The 20,854-nt window shown below is 39.1% G+C and overlaps 1 protein-coding gene across 27 annotated transcripts in view; it reads left to right on the top strand.

Annotated features, from left to right (window-relative positions):
• Nucleotides 1-20,854, top strand: part of KCNMA1 (potassium calcium-activated channel subfamily M alpha 1) — a 742,164-nt gene that overhangs the window by 574,537 nt on the left and 146,773 nt on the right. For all 27 annotated transcript variants that reach the window (XM_075934710.1, XM_075934709.1, XM_075934712.1 and 24 more), the window contains 2 exons: nt 5,650-5,759; nt 15,788-15,856. In XM_075934710.1, coding sequence (XP_075790825.1) covers nt 5,650-5,759; nt 15,788-15,856 — 179 coding nt within the window. The remainder of the gene's footprint in view (nt 1-5,649; nt 5,760-15,787; nt 15,857-20,854) is intronic.

Below are 20,854 nucleotides of genomic sequence, written 5' to 3'. Positions count from 1 at the left end.
ATGGATGCACAAGTGCCTAGTTTACAGGGAGCACTGCTCAACTCCTGGGGGGGGGGGAGGGAGAAGGGGAGAGATGGAAGTTTTAATATGCATTTGCCCCCAAAACTCTGGTGAAGGTCTGAATTTGGCCCATGATGTGAAAATAAACAAATTAAGGGGAATAACATTTGAGCGCAAGGGATAGGTACAAGAAGGAAAGAGAATAAATAATGGGATCTGACACAGTCTGAAATGCTCACTGCAACTGCAATATAGATCCCTTGTATTCTGCTTTTTAATTTTAGAGCATCATAAGCGTTCCTCCTACATTTTCCTTGCTTTTGACATGGGGTGATGTGAACTTTTGTAGCAAATTCCACAGTCTCCACAAAGTACTAAATTTTGTGTGATGTATTTTGCCCATTCTGCCATAGAGAACATTGGAGAGAGAGAACCTCTGAGGGCATGTCTATACTACATGGAAGATCGACATGCCACATTCAATCCTCTTGGGTTCAGTTTAGCAGTTGTAGTATGGACCCGCAGATCAAACTCAAAGGGCGCCTCCACTGGTACCAGTACTCCTGCTTCTCACGAGAAGTAAGGAAAGTTGATGGAAGCATTTGCTCCTATTGGCCACTTACTGTGTGAACAGCGTGGAAACGTGATGTAAGATACGTCAACTCCAGCTACATAATTTACATATCTGGAGTTGCATATCTTATTTCAACCTTCCCGTGTAGTGTAGAGCAAGCCCGAGAGTCTTTATCAAGAAGAATAGGAGGTATTATTTAAATTACCAACTTCTCAAACTGGCAGCACTCCACACCAATAACTATGAACAGGAGAGAAAACTCCGTCTTTGATACAAGAACCAAAGAAACAATTTGGCTTTTTTTGGACTCCCCAGAACTTAATAAAGAAAGATTTATGCCTTCTGCTGGAAAGCATTTGTTTGGCAAACAAGCAAAAGTTAATTGCTGAAACTGTTTGCTCTGAAATGAAATCTCTTCTGATGGGCTCAACTTTGAAGTCCACATAGTACAGTGATAGAAAACGTAAGGATCCAAAATCTGCTGTCACATTACTGTTAATAACAAGATGGTATCTTTGTAACTGGAAGGCTGGACCTGAAGATTTTAATTTATTTGTTTTAAATCAAAGATATTTCCATTGTCTTGCTTGTTTTAAATCAAAGACATTTCCATCACTGGGAATTCACTAGTATCTATAGTTAGGCTAAATTCGGTGTATTTATTTGACTACATAAGTAATTACTATGACAGTGAAATGTTGATTGTCTTCAGAAATGGGGAAATCACTGGGGTTGTATATTATTTGGTATACACGTGTGTTTCACTCGCATCATCTAGTAAGTGTGTATTTCATACCAATCGTTGTTTAAGACCCAACTTTGTTAAAAAAAACTTGGACCAACAGTATTACATTCTGAGTCCCAATGAGTGAATGCCCCTCTCTGTGAGTTCCAAATCCCTGTGCTTTTCCCATGGGGAGGGAAAGGCATTTAACTATATTTCTGAAATAGAGCCAGGTTGAGGAGCATTTTCATAGTTCAAAAACCTAAAATTGCCACAAAAAAGCTCTTGGTTTTGATTTTGAAGGCATGGTCACCTTATTTCTATACTATGTGATTGCTGGGATATATTGGCATGATGCTTGGGGGAGGCCATGTGATATTGTTTATTACCCTGTGTGGGATGGATTTGTTTTGTGCACAAACAGAGAACTTCTGGTTTCCGAGCTGCTTGTCCAACATCGTTCACCAGCCATAAATAGAGAGGATGCAAGATGATCTCTGTGCATGTGGCAGGATGTTACACAATGGAAACATCTTTTTAGAGCCTCACATGGCTCTGGAATGGCAAAACCATCTTTGGGGATGAAATCTTTATTATTTGCAGCTCACTTCTCAGGGAGGTTGAGATTTGGACCATTCTCATCATGTAATTTTTTTTAAAATTGTATGTTTGCATCTCCAAAACTAATGTCCCGGGTTACCTAGCAGCCCACCACGAGACCAATGCCTTGTCTTAAATAGATATCTCAATGGAGAGTTCTTAGAAAGTCTGCAATACTCCCATTCCATTAGTGCCTTTTGAAGTGTCCAATATGAGAATGCAGCCGGGAAGGGGAAGGTTGAATTGTGATACGCAACTCCAGGTATGTTAATTAAAATGGGGAAGGAAAATAAGAATCAGGACCTGGGGAGGTCAATGCCAGCCTCCCTGCTGCCGGTCTCTGGGCTTTTCCCCAGCTGCTGGGCTTCCCTGCTGGCCGCCGGTCCCCACTCCTAAGCTCCCCCTCCTGGCCGCTGGCACCCTTGTTGGCAAACTGGCTGGGCTCCTGACCCCCACAGGCCACCAGCCCTCTTGCCACTGGACTCCTCGCTGCCAGGCTGTCTGGTCAAGGAACATCCATAGTCCGACAGGACCACTGATGATGCCGGAGAAGAGAGTCCTGGTTTGCCGAGTTCAACTTGAACTATGGGGTGGAATCTCTATCTCAACATTAATTGTTCCTGATTTGGCCACTGTACTGTCCAATCTTCCCTGAATTGGTTTTTAATGTATCATCCACCATTTTGTATTTTACGTGTTTCAGTGTGTGGCATTGGAGTAACACCAATGAACACAACGGTATAACTTAGTTACAGTCGGTATTTTCTAAATGTGTTGCCAATGAAACCAGGAGCAAGAGAAATATGAATATTCTAACGCTTTGCACATTGATTTGGGTCAATTAGTCAGTGTGTCCATGGACAGTATTTCACTTTTTTTTTTGGAAATGTAATTCATGTTAAAACTTCTGTTGAATTAATTAACATTCCTAACAAATTTGGACATTTGAAAATCAGGCCACTGCTTTAAAAGCAGTGTTAGAGTAGAATAATAAGGCATATAATTAATGTAAGAGCAATATAATGATATTCATTACTGTAACATTTAGGATCCTGAATTATATGTATTAAACTGAGGAAAGTTGTGGAAAGCCATTAGAAACTTAACTGGAAAAAAAATTGTGTGCAGTGGATGATAGATTGCATCCCTAGTCAATTCAGGATTGCTCTCAATGACCTCTAAGTCTTTTCTATCTCCAGTTTCATTTTTTGACTCTCCAGTGAGATACTCCATTAAAGCCCTGCATTTTGTTCAAGAAGTTCTTGCTTTAATGCTCTTCTAAAACAGCTGTAGTTTGACATGACAGGCAGAGATATATTGTTGCCTCGGGATGCTTTTCTTCTTTTGATTGATCACTGAATGGCTGAAAAATTAATTTTGGCATCTTTCCCTGAATCACTGGAGTTCTGTGCATTAATTTTGTTGCTTGAATTCCAGCAGAGATGTGCATTCATATTAGGATAAGGAATATATATGCAAGAAAGAAATACATGCCACAATTTTAAAAAAACTCATTTAATATACTGTACGTTAAAAATATACAGCCCTGAGTGTAAAGCTTTACATGCAGTCTCAGAACAGTTGGCTGGATTCTACTCAAGCTATTTAATATGGTGAGCCGGTACTTCTATCACATCCTTTACAGCAGTGATAAGTTATTTACCTTGGTTGGGTATCTCATTGAATCTGGCTCCCTCCCATACAGCTGGTGGAAGTGGTATACAGTAAATGCCTTTTATGTCCACAACTCCTCCCACCTTCAACAGAAGGGGAGAAGGAAGGAGAAGACCTAATAGAGCCAAGTTCCACAAAGCTGTTATCTATGGGAACTTACTTGAGCAGTGCCAGTGACATAGATTGGAGCAGAACCTCCGCTACTGTAATTTATCCTGGGTCCTGGGCATCCCTGAATCAGGAAGTCACAACCAGCTCTTTGCAACTTTCTCAGCTGTGCATCAGCAGCTCAGTGTTGCCGTGAATCAGGGTTCGTGTTCTTTGTATCATATTTGTAATGTGCCCCTAGAAAACATCACTTTTTATGAACCAATACTGAGACTTTGAAAGCATTGTAAGGGATTTAGCTGTTGCAGTCCCACTAACATCAGTCAGAACTCTCCACACAAATTCTCCACCCAAAATTGAAACTCTTATCCAAAGAGCTTGATAAAAATGCCTTCTACTTCAGCTTCTATCAAAGCTTTTCTGAAGCCATTGGCCGTTACATCTGAAGAACTCTCTGTTCTCAGTCTCTGCTATGTAAGGCATATCCTAAAGGATGCTTGTAAGGATGGAGTTAGGTATTCATATTTGCTTATTAAGGTTTCTTTGCAACATGGAAGGGCCAGAATTTTCTTGCAGCACAGGCTCATGTTAAAAGAAGTGTTTCCATGATCTATAATAATGCATGTTGGATCGGCAGTTTTAAAACCACCCTTTCTCAAAGGGCTTGGTATTGCTACTTTCTGTTTCCTTGCGTATTGTGCAATTGCACGTCCTCTGATTAGTGTCAGTAACTTGCTATGTCAAAAATAATGTTTCATATATTATTTCCCCTGCTCTGGTGTAGCTGGCAAGTTATTTTGGTTACTCTTGTGTCACAGTTTATTAATCTCACCCCCAAGGAGCATATGATCTCACTGTTCAGTGTAATCACTGTTTTGATGCTGTGTCATATGTATAATAATTCTTGGAATCACGAAAGGCTCTGGTTTTGATCACATAATTGGCTAATATTCAAAGGGCTAATTAAATGAAGGGATGTCCAATTGAAAATGAAACTTTTTAACATTTTAATGGAAAGTGATAGACAAACTATGCAAACAGATATTTTTGAGGTGGTGCCTATGATGTACATACACACATACGAGGAGGTAGCATACAAAGTGCAAAAAAAAATTAAAAACTAAAGTTATCCAGTTCACCTGAGCACAGAGCCCTGAATTTTAGAGGTGCTGAGCTCCTGTAGTTTGCACTGACAACATGTAATTTTGTCCAGAGAGCGCAGGACCATTTTTTGGGAACCGTGTCTGTAGCCCCTCTTTTCAGTTTCTGCAGGCAAATTTCAGTTTGAAGGATAAGCAATTTTCCAGCAAACTGTGTATGGGGTCAGATTGTGGGCTGCCCTACTGAAATGTCAGTGAGGACAGAGGGTATGAAGGGATACTTCACTAAGACTAACCTGGTACTTGGGCCCCCAAATCCTAAAAATACTCTTGCAAAGCATGCACTCATAAGACCTCTCTACTCTTCTCTTGTATACATTGCATACCATCTCTGCCTACCTTTAGTGTTAAAAATGTTGTTTGTAGTGTTGTTGTAGCTGAGTTAATGATGGTGATGATTGCAAAATACTGCCCAAGTGTTCAAATATTGTGAAAGCAAGTGAATCTTTATACAATCATGGTAAAGTGATAAAATAATTACACTTATTCACGGGAGAGTTTTCACAAAACAAAATCAGGAACTGCCTTGCTCTTTCCTTTCCACAACTTTAATTCAGCCACTATTGCAATGTACCTGCACAAAATCCCAAACAATGTCAAGTACAGTGATATTTAATTTTTACTTTGCATTGTTTATTAGTGTCCAGTGGAACCCTGCTAGCTAAGTATTATTAATTGTAAAGAAAAAAGGAAACTGGGCTCCAAAATTCAACTAACTAAAAACTGATTCATATTAAATCCACTGGTTATATTTTTTGCAGAAAGCAATTTTTAATTTACAACTCTGCATCTGTGTTTCTTTTTCTTAGATTGAAGAGGATACGTGGCAGAAATACTATCTAGAAGGAGTCGCGAATGAAATGTATACAGAATATTTATCTAGTGCCTTTGTGGGTCTGTCCTTCCCTGCAGTTTGTGAGTAAGTAGATATATATTAATTGTCATACATTCGTTGCCTGCTCTCAAGTGAAATCAAAGGTTTCCATGGGAGGCATTTCCACTCTGTTACAATCCCGATATCGTTGCCTCATCAGATGGGATCCAGTAAAATAAACATTAAAGCAATCACTGTATGGAAGTACTACAAAAATTTTAATGTCTGTTTTCAGAAGAGACTTAAAAGTAAGGGAACATAAACGAAAGCCTAAATGCCAAAGTGTGTTTGAAAAACTGAATCAGCAATCTGGTTAAAGGGAGTTATTTATTCATAACTGGTGTCCAATTGTTTCTTCTAATAGTTCCCATTCTTTGGATGGTGCTTGTCAGCATCACTTGCTTGATTATTGCCTGATCTCTAGAAAATTATTCATTAATCTGGGCAGATGTAAAGGAGTTATATATACTGTAGGGAGAGAGTCATTTAACACATCATAGAACTGCCTGAAAAATGCTTTGAACAAACATAACTTCTGCCAGGAAAAATAGATCCATCTGACAATGAGAGGAGAACGTGTTGGGCATGGACTGAATAGTCCTGCATAGTCCACAGGGCAGTTATAAGTCTTATTCCTATAGAGGACTGAGTGGCCTTTCATCTGTCCAGGAAGTGCTCTGTCAGAAGGAAGTGAAAGTGCACAAAGCAACAATGATAGACACAAACACCCCAAATGCTTCCAGAAGAGTCTTGGCCATCAGATTTCTGTTGTTGTTGTTGTTGTTTATTATTAGACTCACACCAAAAAGTGTTGGGCACTGTATAAACACGTAGCCCTTGCCCTGAAGAGTTTACAGTCTAACTAGATGAGACAGACAGGGTAGGAGGGGAGAGAGTCAACAGAGAGGTGAAGTGATTGGCTCAAGGTTATGTAACAAATCAGCATCAAACCCACGAACAGATCCTCCGGGTATCTGAGTCCCAGCCTGGCCATGGCCAATAGACCATGATGACTCTGAGACATAAATCTACTGTCGCCTCCATTCTTGCAAGTGATAGAACTTTGGCCATAAATTATTTCGGAGCTTATGTAGATTTAAATGAAGCCAGACCACACGTCCATGGGGATTTGTGTGAGGAAGGTGTTCCCTTTGCAGCCCTTAGCTTCCAGGGCCTGTGATTGATTTATTAGCAGACAGCGCTGGTTTGAACTGAAAATTGTATTAAAAAATGTCTCCCTCTACGTCAAATGCACTAAGCCAAAAAAAAAAAAAATCACAAAAGATACCATTCTGCATGGTGTTAAGCAAAGTCTACAATACTCTGACCACATGAACTAAGCTGCTTTTATGAGGAGAAAATATCCAAGCAAAATTCTTTCTCAAATCCGGTCAAGTTTCCATACGTTTCCTAGAAAAAAGGTGGCGGAGAGTGTATTCAGCATGGAGTTATCATTCATTTAACCCACTGATATAGCTGAGGTAGAACAATCAATAAAGAAGGGCCATTTGATGAGGTTTAGGAACATCCCAGAACATTAGAGCTCTCCTCAGGCATTTGATTATCCAGAGGTTTAATTATCTGTGTTTTCTAGTTGAACTTGAAGAAAAAAAGATGTAACTAAATGCACCAGCAGTATAATGATAACATTGTTCAATTCAGGTTAATTAAAGCACAGTGGTAATTCGAGTGTAGTGTTGTACATCACTGAGCTTGGCACATAAGTATTTCCATTACAGTAAGAAGTGGCTTCCAATTGCAGATGACGCATTGGATGCCAAAATGTGTTTCAAGCTAGCTTGTGAAAAGGCAAAAAAGAATCAGTGGACACTCAGGGTGCATCTACACAGCACCCTAAACTCGAATAAGGGACACAATTTGTGCTATGCAAATTGTGTATCTAATTTCAAAATAACACGCTATTTCAAGCCATCTCTACTCCCTCATGCAATGAGGTTTATCGGGATGGCAAAATAGTGCATCTGCTATTTTGAAAAATATTTTGAAATAACAGGTGGCTTATGTAGAATCTCTTTGGGATTCCGAAATAGCCATGCGGTGTATACATACCCCCAGAGTGTCCAATCAGCTGCCTGCAAAATGCAGAGACACTGAGCAATTTTTCTCATCATGCAGGGATCTTCAGCATTCATGAAGCCACTGGCATTTTGAAACACGGAAGAGGGATGTAATGTGTGTTCCTGTGGGCTCTTGCTGTTGATTATTAGCTTGGGGGGGTTTTCAGCAAAGCAGAAACGTAACTGGTTGGTGAATGGAGTGACGGGGTGCCATCAGCAGCATCCTGATCACTGCAGGCCTAGTTGAGGGTAGTTACACCCTTTCTGGTGGGGGATTGTGAGCATCTGGGTAACAATCACAGGACTAACAAGGTAATGGGGGAGGCAATAGGAGGAGGACATTTGGAAGCCAGGGGCAGCTCCAGAGGAGCTCAAAGGATGAGCCTGGGCTAGAGAATGAGGGCTGCAGAGAAGCCTCTCTTTTCTATAAGCCTGTGGCAGGGTAGTATGATGATAGAGGCAATAAATACACTTCCTGATGAAAAATAAACAGCACCCTGTGCGTTTGTAACTGCAAAACCGTCCCAACTGTCCAGGCAGTGAGGGTCAGTAGGTAGCAAGAGAAGTGCCTTTTGATAAATGGGCTGCCACTCAGTTCGGGCAACTGGAAGCAAAAGGATGTGGAAGTAGCCTTAGTTTCTATGGAGATAGGACATTAAATGTGTTAGAAATATCACAGCTTTTTCCACTACGGTAAACCGCTCCTCTAAGTCAGAAAGAGAGGGTATTCCTAAGTCCTTGGGGTGCTTTATCTGCTAAAAGATTGTGGCCAGATGTGACTGTTTACGTTTTATTCAGTCGAGGGACAACCCCAAATCTGTAGTAATATTTTGCTCTTCAGTAGATCTCTTAATGCATCTTCTCTTCTTGGTTTGTCATGAGGGTCCTGTGAGCTCTCAGTTCTCACACTAAATTGAAGCCTATACACAGAAATTGCCCTTCAAACACCAGCATTTCCGATACTTTCTCCACTCGTTAAAGCTGTGTGAAACTCAGTGCAAATGTTTTTCTGCAATTTCAGTTTGCATAGATTAGCCCCCTGCCCTCCTTTTAATTTCCTTTTCAGCTTCTAAGAACTCAGTCCTTCCCTTGTGCCCACACACACACCAAAAAAGAAACTCTTTCAAACCTACCACCACATTTTAACTGATTTTTGCAGGTGAAACCACACACAATTTCACCAGTAGCTGGAAGAGTGAGTTGGATTTTATTCTCTCTTGTGCACTAGAAATCTGTCAGATAAATTTGGACTGCACTGTTGCTGATGGTGCAAATGAAGCCAAATTAATGCAGTTTGATGACCATTACAGAGCTGTTGGATAAAAAAAAGTCTTTTGACTTGTAAACTGAGATATTCGAACAGGAAATTATGGAGAGAACATAAGAATGGCCATACTCGGTCAGACCAAAGGTCTATCAAGTCTAGTATCCTGTCATCACGCGGCGGCCAATACCAGATGCCCCAAAGGGAAGGAACACAACAGGTAATTCTCATGTGATTCCCTCTCCTGTCACCCATTTACAGACAAACAGAGGCTAGGGACACCAATCCTCTCCATTCTGGCTAATAGTCATTAATCGACCTAACCTCCATGAATCTATCTAGCTCTTTTTTGAATCCTGTTAAAGTCCTAGTCTTCACCACCTCCTCTGGCAAGGAGTTCCACAGGTTGTCTGTGCACTGAGTGAAGAAAAACTTCATTTTGTTTGTTTTAAATCTTCTACCTATTACTTTCATTTGGTGACCCCTAGTTCTTATATTGTGGGAATAAGTATATGGACTTTTTAGCTTAGAAAAGAGGAAATGAAGGGGGGATATAATAGAGGTCTATATAATCATGACTGGTATGGAAAAATTGGATAAAGAAAAGTTAAGTTTTTAATCTCACTTCATATGGGACCTGTTCCAAAGCCCTAATTATTTTTGTTGCCCTTTTCTGAATCTTTTCCAGTGCCAGTATATCTTTTTTGAGTTGAAGAGACCACATCTGTATACAGTATTCAAGATGTGGGTGTACCATGGTTTTATATAGAGGCAATAAGATGTTCTCTGTTTTATTCTCTATCCCTTTTTAATGAGTCCTAACATTCTATTTGCTTTTTTGACTGCCGCTGCACATGGAGTGGATGTTTTCAGAGAAATTAGTCCCCATCATATTGTATGGGTAGTTGGGATTATTTTTTCCAATGTGCATTACTTTACATTTATCAACATTATATTTCATTTGCCATTTTGTTGCCCTATCACTTAGTTCGGTGAGATCTTTTTGAAGCTCTTCACAGTCTGCTTTGGTCTTAATTTTCTTGAGCAGATTAGTATCATCTGCAAATTTTGCCACCTTGCTGTTTGCCCCTTTCTCCAGATCATTTATAAATAAGTTGAATAGGATTGGTCCCAGGACAGATCCTTGAGCGACCACACACTCTCCACTCTGAAAACTGACCATTTATTTCTACCCTTTGTTTCCTGTCTTTTAACCATTTATCCTTCCCTCTTATCCCATGACAACTTAATGAATATGAGTATGAAAATGAATATGAAAATATGAAAATGAAACCTGACAGTGTCATTTTTTTACATCCCCTGATTAAAAGCACTGACAGATGAGACACTAAATCTGTTTACTGTTCAGTCATTCTTGCTACCCACCAAATAACAACTTTTTCTCAGATTTATTACTGCTGGCAGCAAATGTCTCTACTTCCCTACTCATGCCCTTGCCAGCTACAGTGAACTATTCAAAACTATTCAAAATAGGTATTTACAGTGATTTGAGGAACCTCTTTGATTCTGGTCTGAGATTTGGATTGCTTTGCAAAGGTGAATTTCTTCCCACATTTTTGCAGCATTAATGAAATTGGTTCAGATTTACATTTGGGTGTGCAAAACCCTACTACAGCCACACGCTTTTCTTTTCACCATGACCAATCCCCTGTTAACCTTTAATATCTTTCAGTGGCGTCACTTATGGGCCACTAGCCCTTTTTGCTCTGCATCATTTGAAGAGCTAGTTCTCTGGCTTTTTCAGGTTTAATAGATGGCATACCACAATTATCGTAAAATGGTTTTATAATGGTTTTAGTTGTAGCCAATGCAAAGACGTTCATTGATTTTTTTGGATTTTGCACTAGGCTCACAGATTGTGGGCATCTTGCTTCTGTCACTAAAACTAACAGCAAAACGACTCTTTCCCCTGTCAGACACTAGCTATGTCAAGAACAGGGCCTGATGGGTATAAAAGTTCAAGCAAATCCCTTAGAAACTCATAAATCGTTCCCTTGTAAACTTTCCTTCTCAGTCACTGCATATCATAGTGCTGAGAGCTGTTTTCTGGTTCCATCACATGATTAGAACTCGACGGGGTTGTATACATCCCCGAGTCAGCAGACTCTTAAGAGTGAAAGGCAGTGGCATCTACTAGGTATTTCTCAAAAGTGAGCCTGCAGGGATGAAACTAATTGGCATTATCATGAGTTTTAGCAATGAAGCCATGAAAGGAATGAGAATTTCTGTATTGTCTCCCCCCAAGACATCAGGGGAAGGATTAACTGAACTGCTAAATTCTTTTCAAAAATATTGCCATGTGAACTTATTCAACTTTGTTCCCCAAAAAATATTTGGACCAATTTTAAATAATTTATCTCCACATCATCTATTGGATTCAGGCTGTGGAAATCAAAAGTCGCATCATTCCCCGCTTTGGCTTGAACACGAACAACATTTTCCATGCACTGAATGTGACAATGGGTATTTTTTCAGTCAGCCATTGATTGCTTGCAAAATAGAAATGCTAATCGTGTTTCATTTTATTGGTCAGAAGGGGTTAAGACAGAAGACATACTCTGAAAATATGGCAGAGTTGAGACTGTAGATAAAATTCTAATTTTGACATGGAACTGCTAATGCCCCATTAAGACCGGTGTAACAGATTATACTGAGCTCCCCTCTCGTTCACCCCTCATTTACTTTGGTGTAACTCTAGTAACTACAGTTGCATTAATACTGATACACCCCACTTTAAATTGCATGAGAATCAGATCTTCTGAATTTTGTATGACTGCAGGTCAATACGCAGAGGCTTACATATTTCTTGATTGTTTCACTTCATGGTATGTCCCTTGCTTGGGATTTTTTTATCTTTCCCCCGTCGGGATACTTGGAAATTTCTGTTTTGCCATTTATTATTCTCAGTTTAAACACTTTTTCCCATTTAGATTTAATGCATGTTTGGGAATGAATTTGTGATAATGTGATGAACCAAACCTATGAACAATGGGGACTAAATTAGAAGTTACCACTTGAGAGATATTTTGGCATCATTATGTATAGTTCTCTGGAAACATCCACTCGATATGCAGTGGCAGTCAAAAAAAACCAAACAATATGGGGAATCATTAAGAAAGGGATAGAGAAAAAGACAGTGACTAGCTTATTGCCTCTATATAAATCCACGATACACCCACATCTTGAATACTATGTGCAGATGTGGTTGCCTGATCTCAAAAAAGATATCTTGGCATTAGAAAAAGTTTAGAAAAAGGTGAAAACAATGATTAGGGGTTTTGGAAGTGGTGCCATATGAAGAGAGATTTAAAAGACTTAGACTTTTCTGCTTATTAAAGAAGCAACTAAGGGGGATATGATAGAGGTATATAAAATTATGACTGGTATGGAGAAAGTGTTTAAAAAAGCAGCTATCCAGTGTTTCTCAAAGAGAGCCATAGGCTCCCTTTGTGACTCAGTGTTTCTGATTTACTCCTTCCCAAAACACAAGAACTAGGGGGTCACCAAATGAAAGTAATAGGTTTAAAACAAGTAAAAAGAACTTCTTCACACAGCACACAGTCAATGTATGGAACTCCTTGACAGAGGATATTGTGAATGCCAAGACTGTTACAGGGCTCAAAAAAGAACTAGATAAATTCATGGAGGTAGGTCCATCAATGGCTATTAGCTAGGATGGGCAGGGATGGTGTCCCTAGCTTCTGTTTGTCATAAACTGGGAATAGGTGACAAAAGTAGTCACTTAGACTGCCTGTTCCATGTATTCCCTCTGGTGCACCTGGTTTTGGTCACTGTCAAAAGACAGAATATTGGGATAGATTGACGTTTGGTCTGACCCCATTTCATGATTTTTATGTTTTTATTTCAAAATGTTTTATTTATGAGACTGCTGTATTCTGTTTAGCAGTTGGAATTTTATTCATGTATTATTATGGCATAACGTTGCAATGTGCATACCTTTGGTAACTGAAGCAGGATTTCTGGATAAAAGTAAATGGGAAATGCTCTGATTTTTTCTGAGGATAAGATCTAGTTCTTCATCAAAACTAGGCTTGAAGAAAATGTGAATGGCTTTGAGAAAAAAAAGATATACCAAAAGAATAAGCCTTTTCCACTTAATAGCTTGCTATATAAGATTCCTTTTGTGTATATGTTAATGCTCTGTGTATATTAATAGCTCACAAAGATTTCATCTTTGTGTTCCATTTCTCAGATACAAAGGCATTAGGTGCCTTAGAACTAGGCGATATCTGTACAAATACTCATACTCATACTTAACAAATACCCCAGTGTACAAATTCTGCAGCAGGTTTCCCTATCTAATTTATGCCAATGACTAGTCTTACCAGTCAGGAGAGTTGATTTAATGGCAAGAATAATTTAATTCCCTCTGGGTAAGTAGAAACAGTTGGATTCAGCGTCTTAACAGCCTTTCTTCATGAACATCTGCGTTCAAACCCCTGTAGTTAACAGATGATGCTTGCTTAAAAAAAAGAGAGAGATTAAGGCTTCCTATAATGTTGTTGTCAAATATTGTGGACCTCTCATCATTATTGGGAGGGAAAACGATCTGACGTGTTCTTACAGCCCTTTTGTTGAGGTAATTGTCATACAAAGGCCATGTACTAGCAAACGGCTTTTTTTTGTTTTGTTTTTTTTTGTTTTGTTCTTGACATTATATTGTTGCCAGCAACATACTTTGGGTTTGTCGTCTTTGGCTAAGTTTCCAGAAATGGTCATGACAGTAAATTGTGCAAGCAAATACATATAACAAAATATTTATTGTTACAGATTAGAAAAACACTTTTAGCCATACAAATTGATTTCAGTACGAAGTCCTGTAAATATGAATTGTATCCTGATGCTACTACACTATGCCGCTTTCCCGTGGACAGGAAGCTAATCTCAACCATCCAGTTGAGACCCTGCACAAGGGTCAGATCACAGTTTTAATTTACACTAGTGGAGAGTACTGGAAAGCTTTGCTCATGAATAGCTTCTCCGGTATCCTCTTTGACCTCAGTGCACACCTTCCCTTCCTTAGCAGTGGGAGAAGTGGGATACTCCAACACTGAAGGCTGAAGAGCCACCTCTACCGGCATTGTGCTGATCAGAAATTCTCTCTATATAAGGGAAAATCTCTACTGCAAATTTATTTCTGCTTGTGGTTCACTTGATACAGCTTAAGCAGTGTGAATGGGAAAATCTGGCCTTGAAATAGATTGTCTAGTAGCCTCCCGTCATGTTACATCATTCTGTTTGGAGGTTTGATTTCTGGGCATCTAAAGAGCTCCATTCCTTTACAATTATGTACTTAGTGCCTTGTCTACTTAGTGTACTTAGCATGCTATTCATGTACAGTAAATGTGGGAAACACTGACAGTGTACTAAGTACACTGAGTCTATGTCTATATTACCAGAGGTATTCCAGAAAAGCACTGTCGCGTCCAGAGAACACGTCTGCTCTTCTGGTTTTTTTTTTGCGGAAGAGCAGACACGTTCTTTTGGAAGCCCTGTCTTCCTCCTTCCGTGAGGAAGAAAGGCTCTTATGAAAGAGGAGACTTTTCTGAAATTAGATCCAAATGGGCCAAATTTCAGAAAAGCCTCTTCGAAAAAAACTATCGGAATAAGGTACGCAATTTGCGTACCCTTTTCGATAGATCAGTGTAGTCTAGACATAGGCTTACTATACAAGATTCTAAGTACATCATTGTAAAAGAAGTTATTTAAATTGTAAAAAGCCATAAAGGAAACACTCCAAGAAAAAGATATGAATCCTATTCCACATGTTAAGAGCATAAGGAGGCATATGACTTTGTGTTCACATAAATTTGAGTGACAAAAACAAAATGAAAATACGTTCTAGCTAAGAATTTTAGTTAGTTTTCCATATGTTTTATTTCATAATTCTGAAATTGTCTGCCTTCAGGAAGATAGTTGATCAAGTGTTCAACTCAGCGGGATTCCAGTAGTGTAAAGCCAGCACTTCTTGGAATAATTTAAAAAACAACAGATAGTCTAGCAGCACCTTAAAGTCTGCTATACTGTTCATTGATTTTTAAGTTTTTCCAGTTACAGACTAACTCGGCTACCCTTCTGAAACTTCTTGAAATGTATTAGTTAATAGTAGCGTTCACGGATTTTCATAATTATAGTGGGCTTTGTTAAAAAGTCAGCATTTGTCTTTCTACACATTTTCCCCTATATTTGGAATTGTAATTAATTTTGCTAACTGTGGTGGTAATTGACAAATATTGACTTTTTAATAGCTTCTTCAGTGTTTAGGGGTTTAAACACTGGAACTGACTTTATCTAATGAATATGCAGTGGTAAGAACCAGGCTCCTATGACTAAATTCTAACACATATTTGAAAACTTGCTCCTAGACATTCACAGTACAAAAAAAAATGAAGAAGTGTTTTATTTCGAGTATTGTGCCCTTTACTAGTTAAGTTTCCAGCACCAGCACCATTATAATTGCTTGAGCAATATATGAATGAGGGTGGCTGTTGTTAACCTTCACTATGGAAAAGCCTTGATAAGTGCTATATGTGCCGCCAGCCGAGACTTTTTTTAGGTTTTAGCAAAAAGTCTCAAGGAAAAACGTGGGATTTTTTGTCCCAACGTGGAAGTCTGAAATGTTTTGACGAATACTAGATTCATGATAAATCATAAAGAAGCACTGAATCTTGACTTATTTTCTTCTGCAGACTGGTGTTTGCGAAGCTAAAGCTCTTAATGATAGCCATAGAATACAAGTCAGAAAAACGGGAAAGCAGGTATGTAAATGACTACAACATTTGACAGTTTTTCAGTATACACCATGGACAATTTGGTTTTTTTTCTGAACGAACATCACTCTTTGTATCCCTTTGAAAGCATTTCAAAGCATAATTAATATGGCATCACTTTACACCAGTTCACATGATATTGGCAGGCTCTGTCTTTCTCCCCCTCTGCACCTGAATTAACATTGCATCAAATACTTAGGTGGAAGAAAGGGTGATAGCTTAATGTACAACTTAGTACAGTTGGTATGTGTGAAGCAAATGGATTCCATCTTTTGTGCCCTGGCTGACTGCATGAGGGAACGGAGCTGCTCTGGTCTAGCATATTTTAGTGGACTTTCAGGAATGAAAGCAACAATCTCATGGTAAGATACACTGTTTTATGTACTGCATGCATTTCTCTGCATCACAGTTTTTTAATAGGATGAGAGAGCTACTTTTAGCATAAACATAGATGGTTTGGACAGTATAGATAAAACTGATAGATAAAGATAAGTATCGTGTGTGTGTGTGTGTGTGTGTGTGTGTGTGTGTGTGTGTGTAAATAGCATGATTGAGATGGGGAAGGATTTGGTTGAGTTAGAAAATTTAAATATGCCAATCTCACGCTACATGCAGAAATGAAAGGAAAACACTCTATAGCTAATAACACAAAATTTGCAGAGAGGAAAAGAGTTGATTTTGGTTTTATTAATACCTCCATCTTAGCATCATGCCCTTTTAGAGCATACTTGTAACAGTCTAGACAGTTTCCTTACCATCTCAGGGATCATGGAACGAATGTAGTGTGAAAGCAAAGTAATTTTGGACTTGCACACTGTATTAAATATTGCTGAAATGTGTTATCAGCATCCTGAATACAAATCCATTATAGTATTATAAGATTCTGTAATAAAACTGGAGGCATATGTAAAAGTCTATCATCTTCTCATTTTGGTAAACCGAAGATCACCTAAACCGAAGTTGGAGATGATGTTTGATTTATATAGCTTTGGATCATGTCTACGCTATCACTTACATTTACAAAATGTATGTCATGCAGGAGTATGGAAAAAACACACATCTGAGGCTACGTCTAGACTACATCCCTTTTTTGGAAAAGGGATGTAAATTAGACGTATCGCAATTGCTAATGAAGTGGGGATTTAAATCTCCCCCACTTCATTAGCATAAATATGGCTGCCACTTTTTTTCAGCACGGAGCTTTGCCGGAGAAAAGCGCCAGTCTAGACTCTGATCTTTCGAAAAATAAAGCCTTTTCCGAAAGATCCCTTATCCCTCTTGAAATAAAGCCTTTTCTGAAAGATCCCTTATCCCTCTTGAAATAAGAGATAAGGGATCTTTTGGAAAAGGCTTTATTTTTACCCATTTGCTATTAAAAAGAATCTGTGAAAAAGACATGGGATATCCAAGACAGTCTGAATGTTTCCACTCCTTATGTGGCTATTTAAAGTATAGCCCTAGTGAATGTTAGATTTTATATCTCTCCTTTTTTACTCCTGACAAGTGATATGTGAAATGGTGTATGTGACGATGGATGTTCTCTCTATGCAATACCATCGCCAATTAATGGGACCTTTCATTTAAGTCAGAATTTTGAAATGTTTTCAAATTCCATGGGCTTCTCTTAAAATAGATGCTTTCCTTTGAATTGCCTCATTCTGCATAAGCAGGTGTAAAGCAAGCAATTTATTGTTTTTATGTCTGATGAGTTTCATTCATGATTAGAAAGGACAGTGCAATAGAAATATTATTGATAACTATTTATATGAAGTTCTTGGTTTATACTGGTTCTCAATAAGAATTTGTATCCAACTCTGCTGTCATTGCTTCCATTGCCATTTTGTGACATAAGTGTTGATATTGTAGTTTTTCTTCAATAATTTAGGGGACAACCCATCTCCCATGTAGGTCAATGGGAGCCTTTCCATCAACTTCCATGGGAATTATATTGGTCCTTATTCATAAGATGCTCCAAAAAAGTAAAATAAAGTGACACAGCATGATAGAGCATCTACTTACATATAAATTACCTAATGTCACCAAAGTTAAAAGTTCATTGTTAAGAAATTTGGTAGGAGGTGAGGCTAGTGGACATTCAAAGAAAAAATACTAATGAAGATAAGGTAACATTTTTTAGACTGAGAGCACACAGTGTGTGTGATAAACATACAACAGAAGAGAATTCCACTAGTGGAAGGGTCAACTTTTGCTCTATCAAACTACTGCCAAAATAATACTGTTGGTCTAATGAACCAGGGACTCTTTTAGGGTTCGTTACCTTGTGAACTACCATTGCTAGAATATTTACATTGCATTAGAAAGCTCGGAATAACCACTTCCCAGTGACAGGTAATGTTATTTATAGTCCTGCTTGTCCATGTGATACTGGACATCAGTATCACATAATTCTGATACTGTCCTGCTTTTCTACCATATGCTTTGGCCCCAGTTAAGCAAAGCACTTAAGCATGTGCTTAAAAAGAGAACTACATAAACAATGAGTGTAATACATAAAATGAAACCCATGCTTTAAAACCAGGTAAAGTCCCATTGACTTTAATGGGACCTCAAAGTTAAGCACATGCTTACGTTTATTGCTGAACTGGAACATGTTAGACTAATCAGAAATGTAATAGTTCAAAGCATTCATTTCTCACTTTTTAGGGTTTCATGAGAATATTGACTTGTAGAGTCATGCCTGCATTGAAGTAGAGAGATGAGAAAGCAAGACAGCAATCAGAATAACCTGATTTTAAGCATGGGGTGTCAGTTTCTTGCATTTATTATTCACCAGTATTTTTTGTTGCTGTTGATTGTGGTGAAAATATCAGACCTTTTTTTCCTCCACTTCTAATGTCTTCAGCACTTTACTTAGCCTTAATCGGTCATTCCTCTTCAATATGAATAGGGAAGCCATCTATCGCATGGGACTGAAGCCAGCTTCTCACGCTTCTTGGCCGAGAGATCCCCAAGGGAGGGGGTATAAATTAACTTTCCTCCTTCTTTTGTGAAACCTTTGGAAAGTTCTCCATAGTTTACATTCCATCGGAAGAAAAAATGTTCTTAGGAAAACATATTTAAGTAGATGCCCTTGCTTCACAGACTAGTAGAAGTGTCCTTGTGGGAGCTCCATTTCAAATGTGCACGTGTCCTTAAGCCCTTCATCAGAGATTTTTGGTGGCAGTGCCTGTCTAACCCACACATGTACCCTACATATCCTTGTGCCCTATACCAAGGCCATATAGAACGGTATAGACAAACCATGGGCAGTTTCTTCTCAATGGCTTTCAGGCAGCGAGAGAATTTAGTGTTCAACTATTTCCTCTTTTATTAGTATTTTTAGCATTAATATTTCTTAGTGGTGGTAGGTTTAGTGTCTTCTATAGTTGTTGGAACATTTGTTCCTGTTTGTTTTTCTCTTTTTTAAAAAAATACATATTTTTGTTGGTTTCCCCTGTTGAGGGACCCTGACAAATTTTCTTTCATCTGGGGTGCTGGTTTCCATGGGTTTTAAAAGGTGCCTCTTAGAACAGGGAAGTTAAATATAGGCTCTTAATAATGGAGCTAGCCTTAAGACTGACTTTTGACTGATTGCAGAGAACAACCCTGTACAAGCTGTTAGAGCTTTGTCATCGTTGAGATTACAGTCACTGAGGGTATGTCTAGACTACATGGCTCTGTCGATTGAGCTATGTAGATGAGTTTACTAGACATAGGAAAATGAAGCAGCAATTAAAATAATCGCCGCTTCATTTACATCAAATGGCCGCCGCGCTGTGCTGATCAGCTGTTTGGTGGCACAACGGGACAGACTGGATGCGCTGCCGTCGACAAGGGAAGCCTTTGTCAACCGCTCAGGTAAACCTCATTTCACGAAGCATACCTGAGCGGTTGACAAAGGCTTCCCTTGTCGACGTCCAGACTGCCCCGCTGTGCCACCAAACAGCTGATCGGCACAGCGCGGCGGCCATTTGATGTAAATGAAGTGGCAATAATTTAAATCACATCAATGCCTTGGACAATGTCATCTAGAACATCATCATCAGTGACTGTTCAGTTCTGTTGTGGCCCTGGTATCACAGGCATCCTGGTATCCAAAACAACTTAAGGTATCAAAAGAGCCTGAGACTCCACTCCACGTGACTTCTAGAGATCACAGCACTGAGGACTGCTGGGTCACTGACTGCTCATGTTTCTGAGAGACGTACCTCTTCCCCAACTTCTTCTGTCCATGAAGAAGGATTGCCACTTTGGATACAGTATGTGGAGGAGCATTCCAACTCAGACGTTGAACTTTCAGTTCCAAGTTCTGCACTTTATTTCAGAATATCAGCCCTTGCCTAAATATATTTCAGATGAACAAAGTTGGATACCTTCCCTCACTTTGTTTTTTGATTCCCCTCACTAGCCTGACTGAGTGGCACACTTTGTGGAATAGTTCATGACTGTGAGTGCCAACTCCTGGGCAGACTGTGATTCCATGGTAGGACTATGCTAGTGCTTTCAGTGGGTCATGAAAAGCATAGAACATACAAAAAGTTTAGGGTGTCTGATTTGCTTTTTGATAAACAGACTGAAATGCCTCAGTTGCAAGACTTAGTTGGTTGCTCTATACCAAAGATTTAGGTTGCCTCCACTCCCAAAAGACAGAGCTGCTTATCTCAAGTCAACTTGTGCCTCTGATCTCAAATCAAAGTCAATGCTTATAGCCAATCTTATAGTTGACTAATTAATGATGTATTAATTAGGGAAAAGTAATACAGGTCAAAGCAGGCAAACACAAATACACAAATGAGCTACAGTCTGTGGTTTGAAAAGATGACAGTTATAGTAATCTGTCAGCACTGGATGTCTTTTAGGGCTAACCCAGGCTCACCCTAGGGGCTGTGTCTTCTTCTGTTTCTTAGCTCCAGCCCTGTCAGAGTCCAAAAAACAAAATAGATGTTTACCTTTCTTGTTCACAATCTTTATTTCCTCTTTCCAGAA

The sequence above is a fragment of the Pelodiscus sinensis genome, chromosome 8 (assembly GCF_049634645.1).
Source record: "Pelodiscus sinensis isolate JC-2024 chromosome 8, ASM4963464v1, whole genome shotgun sequence".
NCBI classification, from domain to species: domain Eukaryota; kingdom Metazoa; phylum Chordata; order Testudines; family Trionychidae; genus Pelodiscus; species Pelodiscus sinensis.
This window is presented reverse-complemented; position numbering and strand designations above follow the sequence as displayed.